General features: G+C 43.6%; 1 protein-coding gene across 1 annotated transcript in view; it reads left to right on the top strand.

The window, feature by feature from the left end:
* Positions 1-17,009, top strand: part of ABCA12 (ATP binding cassette subfamily A member 12) — a 615,834-nt gene that overhangs the window by 290,015 nt on the left and 308,810 nt on the right. Inside the window, exons 16-17 of the mRNA XM_029607914.1 lie at positions 2,871-3,035; positions 5,541-5,727. Of these exons, the coding sequence (XP_029463774.1) occupies positions 2,871-3,035; positions 5,541-5,727 (352 nt within the window). The remainder of the gene's footprint in view (positions 1-2,870; positions 3,036-5,540; positions 5,728-17,009) is intronic.

A 17,009-nucleotide genomic window follows, 5' to 3' on the forward strand; every position in this document is an offset into this window, starting at 1 on the left:
CCTCACCTTCCCCTCCCTTCCCCTACCTAACCCACCTCCCCGGCCCTATCTAAACCTCCCCTCTACCTTTATCCCAAAAGTTACTTTACACGTGCCGGCCCAGCTGCTGTGCTCCATGTTCCGGTCCGGGGGCTGGTCCAGGGGCCACTGTCATGCCCCTGGGCTGGAACCACGCCCCCCAGACACACCCCCGAAATGCCGCATCACTCCCGACCCGCCCCGGAAACGCCGCGTCACTCCCGGCACGCCCCCGACATGCCCCTGACACACCCCTCCATGCAAGCCCCGGGACTTACGCATGTCCCGGGGCTTTCACGCGCCGCCGAGCCTATGCAAAATAGGCTCGGCACACGAAGGGGGGGGGGGTTGTGGTTGGTTTTTGGGGAGTATGCGTGTATCTTACGCGCGTACCCCTTTGAAAATCTACCCCTGAGTGAAAAAGAATTTACTTCAATTTATTTTAAATGAGCTACTTGCTAACTTCATGGAGGGCCTCCTGGTCCTCCTATTATCTGAGAGCGTAAATATCAAGGTTACATTGGCCATCTTCCAGTCTTCAGGTACATTGTATAATTTTAATGATAGGTTACAAATTAATTGAAATAGATCTGAAATTTCATTTTTTAGATATTTTACAACACTTGGGTGAATACCATCTGGTCCAGTTGATTTACTACTCTTCAGTTTGTCAATCAGGCCTACCACATCTTCTGGGTTCATGTAATTTGGTTCATTTGTTCTGCATCATCACCCATGAAAACCTTCTCTGGAATGGGTATCTCTCCAACATCCTCTTCAGTAAACACCAAAGCAAAGAAATTGTTTAATCTTTCCATAATGGCCTTATCTTCTCTAAGTGCCCCTTTAACCCTTGATCATCCAATGGTCCAAACGACTCTCTCACAGGCATTCTGCTATGAATATTTTTTAAAATGTTTTTCTTGTGAGTTTTTGCCTCTATGGCCAACTTCTTACATTTTACTTGCCAGTGTTTATGCTTTATCCTATTTCTTCTGATGGATCCTTCTTCTAATTTTTGAATGATGATCTTTTGGCTAAAATAGCCTCTTTCACCTCACCTTTTATCTATGCCACTAATTGTTTTGCCTTCCTTCCACCTTTCTTAGTCTGTGGAATACATCTGGACTGTGCTTCTAGGATGGTATTTTTTTAACAATGTCCAGGCCTGTTGCACACTTTTTACCTTTGTAGCTGCACCTTTCAGTTTTTTCTAACTATTTTTCTCATTTTATGAAAGTTTCATTTTTGAAAGTTTAACGCTAGAGCCATGGATTTACTTACTGTCCCCCTTGCAGTCATTAATTCAGATTTGGTCATATTATGATCACTATTGCCAAGCGGCCCCACCACTGTTACCTCTCTCACCAAATCCTATGTTCCACTGAGAATTAAATCTAAAATTGCTCCCTCTCCTGTTGGTTCCTGAACCAATTGCTCCATAAAACTGTCATTTATTCCATCCAGGAACTTTATCTCTCTAGCATGCCCTGATGTTTCACTTACCCAGTCAATATTGGGGTAATTGAAATCTCCCATTATTACTAGACTACCAGTTTGGTTAGCTTCCCTAATTTCTCTTAGCATTTCACTGTTCATCTCACCATTTTGGCCAGGTGGACGGTAGTATACTCCTATCACTATAGTCTTCCCCAATACACAAGGGATTTCTACCCATAAATATTCAATTGTGCATTTAGTCGCATGCAGGATCTTTATCCTGTTGGACTCTATGCCATCCCAGACATAAAATACCACCACACCACCAAGATGCTCCTCTCTGTCATTGAGATATAATTTGTACCCCAGTATAGCACTGTCCCATTGGTGATCCTCTTTCCATCATGTCTATGAGATGCCAATTAAGTCTATGTCATCATTCACTGCTATACACTCTAATTCTCCTATCTTACTTCTTAGGCTTCTGGCATTAGCATACATACATTTCAAAGTGTGCTTTTTATTTGTATTTACATTCTACTTTTCAATTGACAGGGATAAATTGGAATCTTTTAGCTCAGGTGAGTTTTTAATTATAGGCACTTGGACTACTTTTCTTATTATTGGAACTTCACTATTGGGATGCCCTAACTCTAATACTACATTAGTATCCTTTGAAGATACCTCCCTCCATCCCATGCACTGCTGCGTGACTGTCAGCTTTCCCCTCTATTCTAGTTTAAAAGCTGCTCTATCTCCTTTTTAAAGGTTAGCACCAGCAGTCTGGTTCCACCCTGGAGCCCATCCTTTCAGAAGAGACTCCCCCTTCCCCAAAAGGTTCCCCATTTCCTTTCAAAACTGAATCCCTCTTCCTTGCACCATCGTCTCATCCACACATTGAGACTCCGGAGTTCTGCCTGCCTCTGGGACCTGCGCGTGGAACAGGGAGCATTTCAGAGTACACTACCCTGGAGGTTCCGTATTTCAGCTTTCTACCTAAGAGCCTATCTTTTGTGGGTCCTTGGAAAGAAAGAGACACAGTGCCAGCCCAGAGAATTTCCTCCCTGACACTTGGGAAGAGTGAATTAGCATAGGATCATAGATCTTCTTCCTGGGCTTTGAGAGGAGAATAGTCAGAATGGGATAATTTTTTTTTTTAATTGCCTTTGCCTCATTATATGCTGGATAGATTTCAAAAATTCTGTAGATATAAATGTTGTTAATTGAGGTTTCTTCACATGTGTTTATTATCTTTTATATAAATATAAGCATAAATGACTGCTGTATATTATGAACATTCTAATCTATTATCATATGCTTCAACTGGCATTCATCTCATAAAAAATATAAATGCAGTTGTAATTTTTCATGGTTTCCACTTGTCTAAAATAAAGCTATTATCTCTCTCTTAGATCTTTATACCCAACAAATGGCAACAAACATTTAACATGACTTTTGCCCTCTTCAAGCAATTGTTTGATATACTGAACCAGAAAATATATGAGCTGCTTGACAATGAAGCTCTAGCTAACTTGATTAACCTATTAAAAAGTATTCTACAGTCAACTGATTCTAAAGTAAGTATTTCATGTCCTTTCAAATAGAAGGGCACTAGAGAACTAAATTAACTAATCAGGATAATCTTTTAATTCATGAAGATATCAATAAAATTCATTTTCATATAGTTAACAAGTAATCTAGAATGACAGAGGCTGGCGGCACCCTATAAACTAGCCGATTTACTGAGGCATGACCCTCCAGCAGAGGTCATCCCAATCATAGTAAAATCCTACTCCTTCTGCCTAGACGTCTCTTCAAGCAAAGCCCTTGACACCCCACCAGCCACAACAGGGAGGAGAGCCAAGCCAAACCCAGACGTCCAGCATGGGAGATGAGGTGTATTCAGCTTTTGTTTGTTGTAGACAGATAACAGGAAAAAAAAAGCCTTGGCAAATCAAGTCTGCTATTTGGCTGCTGATCCTTTTTGCTCTTTCATTTTGAGGACAACAGTCCACTTTGATAAAGTTCTTCCCATCATTTTGTCCAAATTGTAGATGAAATGGACTCTTAAGTTCAATGAAGTGGACTCTTGTCCTCAAAAATTCATGCCTTAATAAATTGGTTAGTCTATAAAGTATCACCAACCTCTGTCATTCTTGCTTCTATAGACTAGCAAATACCTTTGTTCACTGTTCATTGAAGAAGAGTTTGGAGAACATAAGAAATATCATGGTGGGTCAGACCAAAGTCCATCAAGCCTAGCATCCTCTTTGGTCACAAGTTCCCAGCAGATCTCAAAAGGTAGATCTGTTTCCTGTTACTCATTCCCAGGGATTGCAATGGCTTTCTCTAGTCTACCTGGCTAATAATGTTTATGGACTTCTCCACCAGAAACTTGTTTTAAACCCTGCTATGCTAGTCACCTTGACCACATCTTCTGGTAACCAATTCCTCAGCTTGATTGCGCATTGAGTGAGAAATTACTTGTTACTTATATGAATGTTCACCTTGTTGCAGCATTATTTGAAAGGGTAAATAACTATCCTTTACCTGTTCCACCCTACACAAAATTTTATAAATGTCTATCATGTTTCCTGTCAGCCATTTCTTTTCCAGTCTGAAAAACCCTAAGCTGTGTAGTCTCATATCATAGGGATGCCATTCTTCCTCTTTATCATTTTTTTGTTGCTCTTCTGCTATGTATTTTTTGAGATGGAGTGACCAGAACTGCACACAGTAGTCAAGGTACAGTTGCACCACGTCACAATGCTTTCCTATTTCAATCTCTGGTCATTTTCAGAATGGGGCATGAAGAGTTGGAAGAGGTACAGTAGAGAAAGTTTATGCAAAATTAGCAGAACTGAAAATGGACAAAACTATGGACCTACATGGGATACATTCTAGGATATTAAGAGTGCTCAGACAGATTTGTATGGATGAAACCTTTGGAGACAGAAGTGATTTTGCAAGACTAGGGAAGACTGCATGTTGTCCCGCTTCATAACAGTGGTAATTACAGGATAGTTAGGTACTTTTGTTTTCAGTTTTTATTTTATTTTCCCCTGGAAATTTTCAGTGTTTATTATAATGAACACACCCAGGATGACTTCAGTGGGAAAAGGGACTTCTCAAATTTTTGACTAGAAATTGGAAGCAAAGGTAGGTCAGTGAATAAGAGTTGTTTGAAACAGTGGAAAATAGCATTTGTGGTTATATTTTGAAGTAATAGTTTATATCTCTGGAATCATGATTGCTGTGCTCTGTTCTGGTAACACTTCTTAACATGGGTACCATTAAATCACTTTACAAATTTTATTGAATAGCTAGTAATGATTTTTGAACTACATTTGAACAAACCTAGATTTGTAACAATAACCTCCTGGTTAGACTACTGCAACCTACTTCGAGTCCTCACAGATCTCCCAGTGAGCCATCTCTCTGCACCGCAATCCATCCAAAATTCAGCTGCATGACTTATTTTTCACCAAAGTTTCTGCAACCATATAACCCCTCTTCTCAAGTCACTACATTGGCTCCCTGTTGCTGCATACAATTCAAGCTCCTCTTTGTAGCTCCTCATTATCTCTCCTTTTTTATCTCTCTCCATCCCACCTTCTGAACTCTACTTATCAGGCAAGTCACTCCTATCTATGCCCATCTCCTTTACTGCCAACTCCATGCTTTCCTCCCAGCTGCATCATGTGCTTCGAATAGTCTTCCTGAGTTGATGTGCCATGCTTCTTCTCTTGCCTTTTTCAAATCCAAAGACCCTCTTTTTTGAGGCTGCTTTAGATCCTAACCCCTGATTATCCTGCCTATTTGATTGAAACTCCCAAAGTCTTTTTTGCCTTGCATGTTTGTCTTGATTAGATTATTAACTCTCCAGAGCAGGGATTATCTCTAATGTTGTCTTGTACAGTGCTACTTACATCGAGTAGCACTATAGACATGATAAATTGATAAGCAGTTGTAGTAAGAAGCAAAAGGTTCCATTTCTATGCTAATCTACTTAATTACCCAGTTTCTTTAAAGTGGAGATTTGTTTTTAATATTCTTATGTTCTTATATTTGTATTATTTTAGGTGGCATGGGAATCCAGAGGCATTGAGAATATACAAACAATTTTGATGAACCTATATAATGCTTCCTGCTCCAAAACTCTGCTACTATTGTTACTTTATAGTACCCAGTCTAACCTTTTTGAAAATTCTGATCCTTCCAACATGACAGAAGAAGGAATGATTAATTATGGCATTCCCTTAAATGCCTGTAAGTATATAAAGGAGTTTCAGATTTAAATAGTGAACGCAGAACAATAACAAATATGCTATCATCATTCTTAAGGATTTTTCAATAATAACTAATGCAAACCATAATGCATGTTAAATCAGCATTAATTTGCTTACAATAATGGTAATGTGTAAGTTTATGCTAATAAGGAAACAACCTCATTATCTGTTGCCACAGATCATGTGACATAATGCAAATATTAAAGCAGATGCTTTGCTGCCAAAATCTTAACTATCTCTCAAGTGGTACATTTACATTTTTGCAGAGCCAGTGCAAGAATATTTGATGCCTTAGGCAAACCTTCAGTCATGCACCTCACTCCCCAAATATTTGTGGCAGCTCCAGCACATTGCTCCCTCCTATGATGGCAGTGGCTCCAGTACTTGGCTTTGAAACAGTACCCCTCTGGGCCTTGTGCTGATAGGATAGTGTCACCCTAAAAATTTTGGCATTCTAGGTGACAGCCTAGTTTTCCTAATGGAAGCAGTAGTCCTGCATTTTTGCATTAACATACACTTTAATTAGCATGCTGCGGCATATTTACCATGACTATCACATTAACTCTGAGTATTAATGCTCTGGTTTTAATGTACTTTGATAAATAGACTCCTGTGGTCTTTCAGCTTGCAATGACTTAACTTTTCTGTCACAATAAAACAACAGAAATCTATTTGGCCACATTAAACAATGAAAGACAACTAAATAATAATAATCATCTTCATCTCCAGGGTGAAATGAAGCCAAATTTGGGCAAAATCTCCATTTGGCTGAGCATTTCAGAAAGTTGATTTAGAAGGAAGAAGGAGTTTTCAGTCATATACTTTTTTATGAGGAGGGACATTTCCAAAGCTATTTGCACTGGGTAAATAATAGTTTACGTGGGTAAATCAGCTGTCTGAAATTTGCCCTCCCTGAGTGCAGTTAGAAACTCATACTGAGTTCTGCAATACATGTAATTTTAGCCGCATTTAAGGGAAGTGTTCCCAGAGACATGTTTTGGATGGAATTGAAAAATAATGCCCACAGATGCTATGTTCAGATTTACCCAGCATTATTTTCCATAGCAATTCTAGCCACTCTACAAGCAGGTGCAAAGGTCTGTGGGCATTTTATACCCATAGCAATTGTGGAAGGGAAAAGTATGCATCTACTTTCCCTTTGAAATAGTGCAAAGTCCTGGAATAAAAATTACCCCACTGACTTTGCACTAAAGCAGATGCTTTGAAAATTGTTCCCTTAGGGCTGAATTTTCAAAACCATTAATAAGCATCAAATAACACAGATTGTAGGCCTGTAAATGGCTTTTATATAATTGTCTGGGGCTTGGCCTGAGGAAAAGTATGCACTTAACCCTCTCTCCTGCACACTGGGGAGAAGCGTTTTGGGTGGTGGAGTTGGGACTTACGCGCATGTTTCTCTATTTCACAAAAGCAAGAAGATAAGCTCACCCATGCAAGAGTAGGCATAACTTTGCATGGGTGACCCTCTGCATGTAACAGCCCACTTATGCAAGAATTTTCAAAGTAAAGTTATTGTAAGATTTGTGCACCTTTGCTGCCATGGTGAGGTTGGCTCATCCTACAGGGAGGGTCCTGTAGGTCCTCACCTGTTGGATCTAGATGAGGAAGAGACAGGTCAGGAGCTTCACCTATACCAGCCTCTTTTCCCTTGGGTGGAGCCCTCAGGATCCAGGGGCCAGCAGGACTTAAGCAAGAGTCTTTTAGGAAAAGACTACAGCATAGGCTCATAGTCAGACTTGGATCAGAGGCAGGTGGCAGGAAAGAGTGGTTGATGTCCGGGCTGAGATCAGAGGCAGGAAGAAGGCAAAAATGGTCAGAGTCCAAGCTGAGGTCAAATCTAGATGTCAATCCGAGGGTAAACGAGGAATGTGAGAAGAAGGACTGACAGAGACTGGAGGAGACAAGGCAGGCTAGTCTGGAGAGATGAGGCAGGCTGAGCTGGAGAGACAAGGCAGGCTGGGCTGGAGAGATGCAGAAACAGCAATTCACACTTCATGAATGCAGGCTACACATTGCTGAGGCGAAGAGATGAGGTCCTGGAGGGCCTTTGATTGGGGTAAAGAAGTGCATCTCCAGTGGGCACTGAAAGTGGTTTCCCACCACGGGCCCTTTAAGTTGCACATGGTCTGCCATGCACACACTTAGGGAAACTTCTGGGAGGAGCAGCAATGATGGCATCTTGTCGAAAAGAGAAGGGCCATCTTTGGGTAAGTAGAGTTGCTCACAGAGCCTACCTACGAGCTGCGAAATGTAACAGTACCTCCCTCTTAGGCCTCCTCCTCAAGATCACCTCCATGTCATCTCCGCAAATCCAAAATCTCATGTACTTTCTAAAGTGTATCTTCAAAAGAAACCTCAGTGGGCTTAGGAAGCCACTGAGATAGCCAGGAGCAGATCAATGACTTCAAAAAGGAGACATGAAATACATTGTATATCCTTAAGGTAGCAGGGAGTTTAAGTTGGTAGGTTACCAGTCCAATCTGATGTGAGATGGGAACGGACCTATAAATTGAAATGCCAGATGGAGAGATGGAAAGCAAAGGTATAGATGTTGCGTACTTAACTATACGAGATTACCCACAGAGAAGTGTGGGGTTGGCCTGCCTCTGGCATAAGCATTCTTCTTGGACTAGGCAGCAACTTTGGAGATCATGTTGTTGGACTGTGACCAGAGGTCATGAAGCTCCTGTACCTTAAGTCGGGCAGTGGGACATGAGACTGAGAGTGGAAGTGGTAATGGAATTCAAGGATTCCAGCCGTAAACCACTTAGAAGGTAGAAGAGCCCATGGTGCTACTTTCATAATTGTTGTGAGAGAACTCAGCTCACAGTAGGAGGATGTCCCAGTCACCTTGCCTTTCATTGATGAATAGGCAGAGAAAGGATTTTAGAACCTGTTTAATCCTCTTCCTTTGCCTGTTGCCTTGCAGGTGGTAAGCAGTGCTAAAATCTAGTGTAATGCAGAATGTTTGGCAGAGTCCACTTCAGTAGCAGGCAGTGAATTAGATGCCCCTGTCAGACAGGATGTGAGAAAGTAGTCCATGTAGCCTGAAGACATGCTGGACAAACAGGCAAACTAATTCATGAGCTGAAGGCAGGCCGGGAAGGGGTATGCAATGTGCCATCGTAGAGAACCTATCCACTATGACCCATACCGATGGTGGAGCCATGTGAGAGGAGGAGATCTAAATGAAGTTTGTGGACAGATGGGTCCAGGGTTCTTTGAGTGCTGACAATAGCTGTTACAGCCCCCAAGTCCCTAAGGTCAAGCACTCATAGGTTTATGCTGCATACAGACAGGGCAGAAATCTGTTGTGGAAATGCGGATAGCGATCCCATCTCTGGTGGGTTTTCGTGTGCCCCTGGGCCCCGATACAGCCGCAGAGGAGCTCTGGCAAGCACCATGAGAGGTGACCCAGCATGGGCTGAAAATGGAAGGATGATGGCCTCGGCCACAGCCACACCTGTACGCAGCAGAGAGAGATCCAAACAATGCAATGTTGGTCTCATGAGAGGACCTCCGACTATTCCAAGTCCTTTTGGACCTGCCGCACAGAGCAGCAACTGTGACAGGGTGGACAGTGGTCAGAGGATGAGGACATCAAAGACGAAGATGTGAAGTGAGACAAGATTCAGGATACGTGAAGTGGAACATCACTCTGATTATGTGAAGTAAGATGAGACTTCAAAACATGAAGAAATGCAATCTGGATACGTGGAGTGAAGAGGAACTCTGGTCACGTATATGAAGAAACTCTGGAAGGCCATGAGTTGCTTGAAGATAACTGAGTCGGTACTGGACATCACGCACCCTACATAACCTAGCTGGACTGGTCTCGGACCACGCAGGCGGCGCGCCCTACACAGCCGGGGTAGGCTGGTCACGACCACGTTAGTGGTTCCCCACACAAGTTAGCAGAGCTGAGACGGTACTGCACATCACGTGCCCATATACTCAGCCAATGAAGACAGGTCACAGATCACGCTGGTGGTTCCCCACACAGAGAAGATAGAAGATGAAGTAAAGACTCCAATGAAGCCTGTTCCAAATGCACCCTGCACAGCTTATAAAGGCCAGGCATGGCCACACCGGAACGGATCGGATCGGATAATAGAGTTCATTTATGAAGAGGAGGCAGGGTGCAGACTCAAAGGATACAGACAAGGTTTAGGATTCGAGAGGATGCCTCTACAATAACAGTTAACATAAGAAGCTGGAACCTTTTGGAGACTTGTGCTGCCAGGACGAAGATCAACCGGATGAAGAAGACATCAAGACGAGACATCTGGAGACCTTGAAAAGAAAAAGATGAAGACATAGCGTGAGAACATCATGAAGACACGGGATCCCACATAAAACAAAGTGCCTTGAGAAGCAGCTGACGAGAAGTCCTAAGGAGGACTGGCTCCTTGCGAAGGCAAGGAAGGATTGAAGACAAGACCTTTTGTTAGGCAGAAGAGGTGGCTCCCTCGATGATATCACTGCTGGACCTCCTCCCTCCTGTTCCTTTAAATATGGAAAGAAGAGTCGGCCTCATCCCCTAGGAGGAAACAGGAAGCAGTGCAGGACCATGAACAGCGGTCCTGCTGAAGACGCTAGAGACGGCAGGAACAGGGACTGGAACTAGGCTGCAAATCAGGCCTAGGGCTGTCAGCTGCTCCCAGGCCACAGGGAGAGTACCAGAGGCAGTTCTATGCCACAGACGTGTCCGGAGATGTAGGTCCTCCCCCACAGAGGGCCCGAGGTAGGTTGGTGGCCTCTGGGCCACATAGGGATGTCAGACGGTGACTTCCTAGCTGCATAGGCATAGCAGCGCAGGCTCCTGCTCGAAAGGAGTGGGTCAGCGGCCTCCGGGCCGCTTGGGAGGTGGCAGTGTGGCTCCGGCCACACTGGTGAGCTGTCAGCGGTCTCCGGGCCACTTGGGATTATACGGCGCAGCTCCCAGCTGCGTGTGTAGCGCATTGGCGGCCTCCAGGCTGCATAGAGTGTTAAACGTGGCTCCAGCCATGACAGGAGAACAGTGCGGCGCCAGTCACGTGGAAAGACACCGGTGGTCTCCGGTCCGCATGAAGGACACAGCATGGCTCCGACCACGGCAAAGAGAGAAGGGAAAGAGGTGGAGAGGCAGTCTGTGGCTCCTGCCACAGGCCGAATCGTAACAAATCCATGTAATTCTTCATGTCTGTTCTCACTTGTGGTATAGTCACACAAGGGTCAACACAAAGAAAGAACCTCTTCACCACAGTACTACACAACATGGAATAGACGTCATTTCCGGTCTCTGAGACGTCATTTCCGGTCTCTGAGAAGTTTATTAATGGTGACACATTTAATTTAAGTGCTATTTGGAAGTGCCCCCGTTAAAGAACGGGTTGAACTTTAGAGTGAGTTGAGATATGAATGATTTTTGAATCCTCCTTGAAGGGATTTCACGCCGAACACATTTGGAAGTATTGATCGCCTGCTGGAAGGCTCGTTAAGCATTGAAGCTACGAACTTATATAGTTGTGTCACTCTTTAACATTTTGAGACGATAGCTGTTATTTATCTAAACCAGTCCTATCCCTGATGAAGCCATTAAGATAAGCTTGGCGAAACGAAGATCTTTGTTGGACATTTTGAGGACTGACTCTATTGATTTATTTATTGTACAATGTTTAAAATATGATGTGAGCATTTGCACTTTATATTATAATTGAATTATTTGATAATATTTCCGATTTTCATGTTTTTGAAGCTGTTTGTTTTTTAATGTGAGTGCATGGGTATAGTATGAGTGTGTTAGATAGTTTTTAATGTTAGACAGGCTTATAAAATGCAAATAAAATATTGATGCAATTTATTGTATTCCTCTTCTGATGTATGTTGTTCTCACTTGTGGCCATCCATAATGGTGTTGAAGGAGTTACTCCGGGATGCCTTGCCAGGTGAGAGTCATGAGCCCATTTTAACACTTTCTCTCGCAATCTCTTCGGTACAACCGTCTTCCCAGGGGGAACTGGTACAGCGGATGTGAGAATAATTCTTGCCAGATCAATCATGTGATGATGATTTTCCTTAGATCCTCCATTTGAAAAGATCGGGAAAGGGCATACACTCCTAGGTTCTTGGTTGTGGGTCAGTAGTAAAGCTCAAAGTCAAAGCGATAGAAAAATTGTGAACAGTGAGCCTGTCTAGGGTTGAATTTTTGATCTTGCTGAAGGTACTCCAGATTCTTATGGCCAGTATAGATCGTGATGCAATGCTTGGCCCTCCATAGGATGTGGCATGACTCTTCCAGGGCCAGCTTCATTGCTAGAAGTTCATGATCCCCAATTGTATAGTTCCTCTCAGATAGGGAGAATTTCTTAGAGAAGAAGGAGCAGAGTAAGAAGATCCTTCAGGGTTGTATTGACTGAGGACAGCTCCAACCCCTAGGGTCATGGCATCTACCTCCAGAAAAAAGTGGTGCTCTGTATCCAGATGTTGCAGGCAGGGTCCTTTCAAGAAAGTGTGTTTAAGAGCCAGAAAGGCATCAATGGCATCTGGAAGCCAATTCCTGGTGACTATGCCCTCTCTAGTCAAGGCCATGAACAGTGCTGCAAGGGAGGAATAGCCAGGAATGAATTAATGGTAATAGTTCACAAATCCTAGGAACCATTGGAAGGCAGTAGATTGACTGGTTGAGACCAGTCTAGGATAGCCTTCTGCTTTGCAGGGTCCATCTGGAAGCCTGTATGAGAGATGATGTAGCCCAGGAATAGAAGCTATTCTTGTTCAAAGAGACATTTTTTAAGTTTAACATAAAGTTGGTGATCTCAATGATGTTTAAGATCTTGTCTGATATGCTGTAGATGAGATTCCTGGGATTGCAAGTAGATAAAGATATCATCTAGGTAGACCACTATGGAGGAATAAAGGAGGTCTCGAATGATTTTATTGACCATTCTTTGGAACACAGCTGTAGCATTGCACAGCCCAAAGGACATGCATTATCTGAATAAGATTGTAAGCTCCTCTTAAATCTTGGTGGCTCACAGAGTGTCGAAGAGCTCTGAGATGAGGGAGAGTGGGTAGCGGTTATTTTTAGTGATGGTATTAAGGCCTCTGTGATCAATACATGGCTGGAATGTTCCGTCTTTCTTGACGTCAAAGATGAAGCTCACTCCAGCAGGAGAGGAGGATGATTAGATAAAACCTCTTGCCAGGTTTTCCTTAATGTATTTGGTCATATCCTCAGTTTCCAGAGGCAACAATGGGTAAACTGCAGGAGCATTTGGCAGGCAAGAAGATCTATGCCACAGTCATAGGGACAATGCCCTGGCAAGGTCTCAGCACTCTTCTTGAAGAAAATATCAGCATAGCGAGTGCATTCTGGGGGAACACCTAGCATGGTAGCTGCAAGAGTCATGTGGACAGGAGGCTGAACTGGTGCAAGACAGTGGGTGATGCAAGAGGGACTACACCAGGCCAGTTTCAAAGAGGACCAGTTGGCTGGTGTTGCTGCAGTCAGGGCAATCCCAGGTTAATGGGGTTTACCACATAAGGGAGTACATGGAATGAAATGGTCTCAGTATGAAGGACACCAATGTAAAGAGAAAGTGGGATAGTAGTTTCCATGAGCTGGCCGGGAAGAGGATCCTCATCCATGAAGGATATGGTCACTGGTTGCTTCAGGAAAATGGTGGAGATCTGGTGCTATCGGACCGGGGCTTGATCAATGAAATTACCTCTGGCTCTGGAATCAAGAATGGCCTCTGTATAGAACAGGCCTTGTTCTGTGACTGGGTCCAGCAGCTGGGAAGAGGAAGATATTCACTCTAGGGTTGCCTGCCTGGTCAACCCTAGACATGCCAGTTTCCATCTTTTCTGGACAGAGGGAAACCATGTGCTCCTGGCTGGTGCAGTAGAGGCAAAGACCAACTGCCTTCTGTGCAGCTTCTCCTCCAGGGACAGTTTACTTCTGCCCACTTGCATTGGTTCCTTTGGGGGTCTAGAAGCAGGACTTGGGGCTTGAGACAACAGGTGATGAAACTGAGGAGGCAGGGAAATTGATCATTGATTGCCTTTACTCTCCTGAGCCCTCTTCTGGAAGTGACAATCAATTCTTCTGGCCAGGTCAATCAAGACATCCAGCGATGGGGGGGACATCTCAACCCGAAAACACATTTTCTGATTCTGCCCACAAGTCCTTGCAGAACTATAGCTGTGAAACTATTCTCTCCCCAATGCAAATCAGAGACGAGCATGCGGAATTCAATAGTGTATTCTGCCAGGGTTTGGGATCCTTGAAAGATACGAAGCAGGTTTGCAGCCAGGGAGGGGGTCCAGCTGGGCTCTGCGAAGACCATCTGGACCTGATGAAGGAAGTCTGGAAGGTTCTGGAGCAGGGGGTTTCATGGTTCCAAAGGGGACAAGCCTAGGCCTGTACCATGCCATCAAATAGGGAAAGGATATAGGTAACCTTTGAGTGATCAGTTGGAAAGAGATTGGACTGTAGCTCGAAATGCATATGGAGCCAGGGTGTCCATGTGGTGGATGAGTCTTTCTTTTTTCTTTTATTTTTTCTTTTCCAATTTTACAAGATACATCAAGAAAACAATCTTGTGTAAAAAGCAGTACCAACAAACCAACCAGTATTTTACTACCATATCACAATAATATCTTACCTATTTCAGCTGCTTTAAAGTCCTCGTTTCCAGGGGGAATTCCATTACTCTACCTCAGGAATATGAACTATACTATTAACGAATAATTGTTAGGCTTTATACAGGAGATTTCTAATAATTACGGATCCAGCAGCAGGTTAATAGTACTTAGCCTTCCAAAACAGGAGAGGACGTTATTATATCTAAAGAATACTTTTTTAGAAAATTCTCCAATTGCTCCGGTTGAAAAAATATATAGGAAACATTTTTATATTTTATATAACATTTGCACAGATATTTAAGGATATACATTGCTCCCATTTTTTGTACTTGAGGTCTCAAATTTAAGAATGATTTTCTTCTTAACTGAGTACTTCTTGCCAAGTCTGGAAATACTCCAACTTTTAGACCTAGGAAAGACTCAGTCCTCTTGCGAAAATATATTCTCAGAATCCATTCATGGTCTGATTCAAGAAAGAATGTCACTAAGAGGGTTGCAGGCTTCACTTGTTCTCTCTGAGTCGTTTCTAGTAGATTTGTTACTTCTAATGCTGGGGTTTCAGTTGTATTCACAGGAGTTAACAATTGGAAATCTTTTTCTCCTTCCTTCTCTATTTTTTTAAAGGCTGGTATATAATACAGCTTAGATGTAGGTGGTATCAATTCCTCTGAAATCTTTAATGCCTGAGTCAAATATTGCCTCCACATATCTCGTGGGGTCACCATGGGATATCTGGGAAAATTTATTAACCGCAAGTTTCTCCCTTTTATTTGATTCTCCATGTTTTCTAAGCGATTCATTAATATGGAATTTTCTTTTATAATATTAATTTGAAGATTTCTCATTTCCTTCATTTCGTTCTCAACCTTTCCACATCTTTCCATTTGTTTATTCATATCTTCCTCCAATTTTCCCATTCTTTCCGTAGTGGAGTTTAAGACAGAGGCCAAAGGATTTATCTGATTAAAAAGATTATCATTGACCGTTTGTATTGCTTCCCATATTTTTTCAAGGGAGAAAGCTTCTGGTTTTATTAATTCTTTCTTTTTAGGTAATGTTAATGTTAAAAGTACTTTCCTTTCTGTTGGAGGCTGTGTCGTACAACCTGCAGCGTCTCCCAGGCCGGTCTCTTCTACGAGCTGTGGCTTCTGCTGTTCCTCCCTTCCGCCTTCATCGCGTAGCCACGATTCTCCAGCGCTTTCACTTTCACCTTCGTAGTTAGAGTCCTCCCCGTTCGCTCCTCGTAGAGCTGCAGGGTTTCCTGGGGGCATCCGCAACACTGGGGATAAGGTAGTTTGGAGCTCTTGTGAGGAGGCGGTTTCCTCTTCCACCCGCTCTCCTCGCTGCGAGCCATCCCCCGGCTTCTGCTCCCGTATTACGTGGGAGTCCATAGGTCCTTGAATCCGGCCCGCACAATGTTCATGCTGGTTTTCTTTTTCTTTAGCGCGTCTTTTCCTGCCGGTATGAGGCATTTTTACACAAAAAGTTTCGTTACTCTTCGGACCTTGGTTACCCACGTCCGGACCCGTCGGCCATCTTGGAACCTCTGTGGATGAGTCTTTCTAACACAGCTGTGACATGGGTCAGCATGCCTTGCTTTTTCTGAACCCATTGGGCCAGATATGGGATGGCCTGAAGCGAGAACAAGATCGCTGGGTACATGGCCTCATCATACTGTAAGATTCATGAAACCTTTTTGATGTGATGAGGTTGGCTCAACCTTCAGGGAGGGCCCTGTAACTCCTCACTGACAGCTGGCAGATCTAGATGAGGAAGAGACAGGTCAAGAGCTGCACCTATACCAGCCCCTTTCCCCTTGGGTTGAGCTGTCATGTTCCAGAGGCCAGCAGTCGTAGGCGAGAGTCTTTTAGGAGAAGGTTAGAGTGTAGGTCTGGATTCAGGTTTGAGACAGAGGTAGGTGGCAGGCAAGAGTGGTCGATGTTCAGGCTGAGGTCAGAGGAAGGCAGAAGGCAAGAATGATCAAAGTTCAAGCTGAGGTCAAGTCCAGAAGTCAGTCCAAGGGCAGGCAAGGAAGGGGAGAAGAAATGACAGGGAATGGAGGAGATGAGGCAGGTGGGGCTGGAGAGATGAGGTAGGCTGGGCTGGAGAGTCAAGGCAGGCAAGGCTGGAAAGATGCTGGAGCAGCAACTGATATTACAAGAATACAGGTGACCAGTAACTGAGGGCCCTTTATAAGGCTGAAGAGGCAAAGTCATCAGTGGGCACCATGAGGAATTTCCCACCGCAGACTCTTTAAGTTGCATGTGGCCTGCCGCACTTACTCCTATGGAGGTTTCCAGAAGGAGCGGCAATGGCGGTGTCCTGCCAAAAAGAGAGGGGCTGGCGACAGGTGAGTAGCACGACTTGCGGAGCCTACCATCAAATCACAAAATGGAACAGTTGTGCAGATAAGATCACTTTGAAAAGTCACGATAAAGTCTATGCATTAAAGGTACATGAACACTTTATTCCTGCCTGCACTATCAGAAATTATCCCCCCATTGTAGTTAAAACCATAGTGTGTCTTGTTACATCTAATAGAAGGCTTTTCCGAGGTCAAGATTCAGGTATTGTCTGAAAAGCTGTTACATGGAAAGTGAGTAATTGTTGCAC

The sequence above is a fragment of the Rhinatrema bivittatum genome, chromosome 6, assembly GCF_901001135.1.
Source record: "Rhinatrema bivittatum chromosome 6, aRhiBiv1.1, whole genome shotgun sequence".
Lineage (NCBI taxonomy): Eukaryota > Metazoa > Chordata > Amphibia > Gymnophiona > Rhinatrematidae > Rhinatrema > Rhinatrema bivittatum.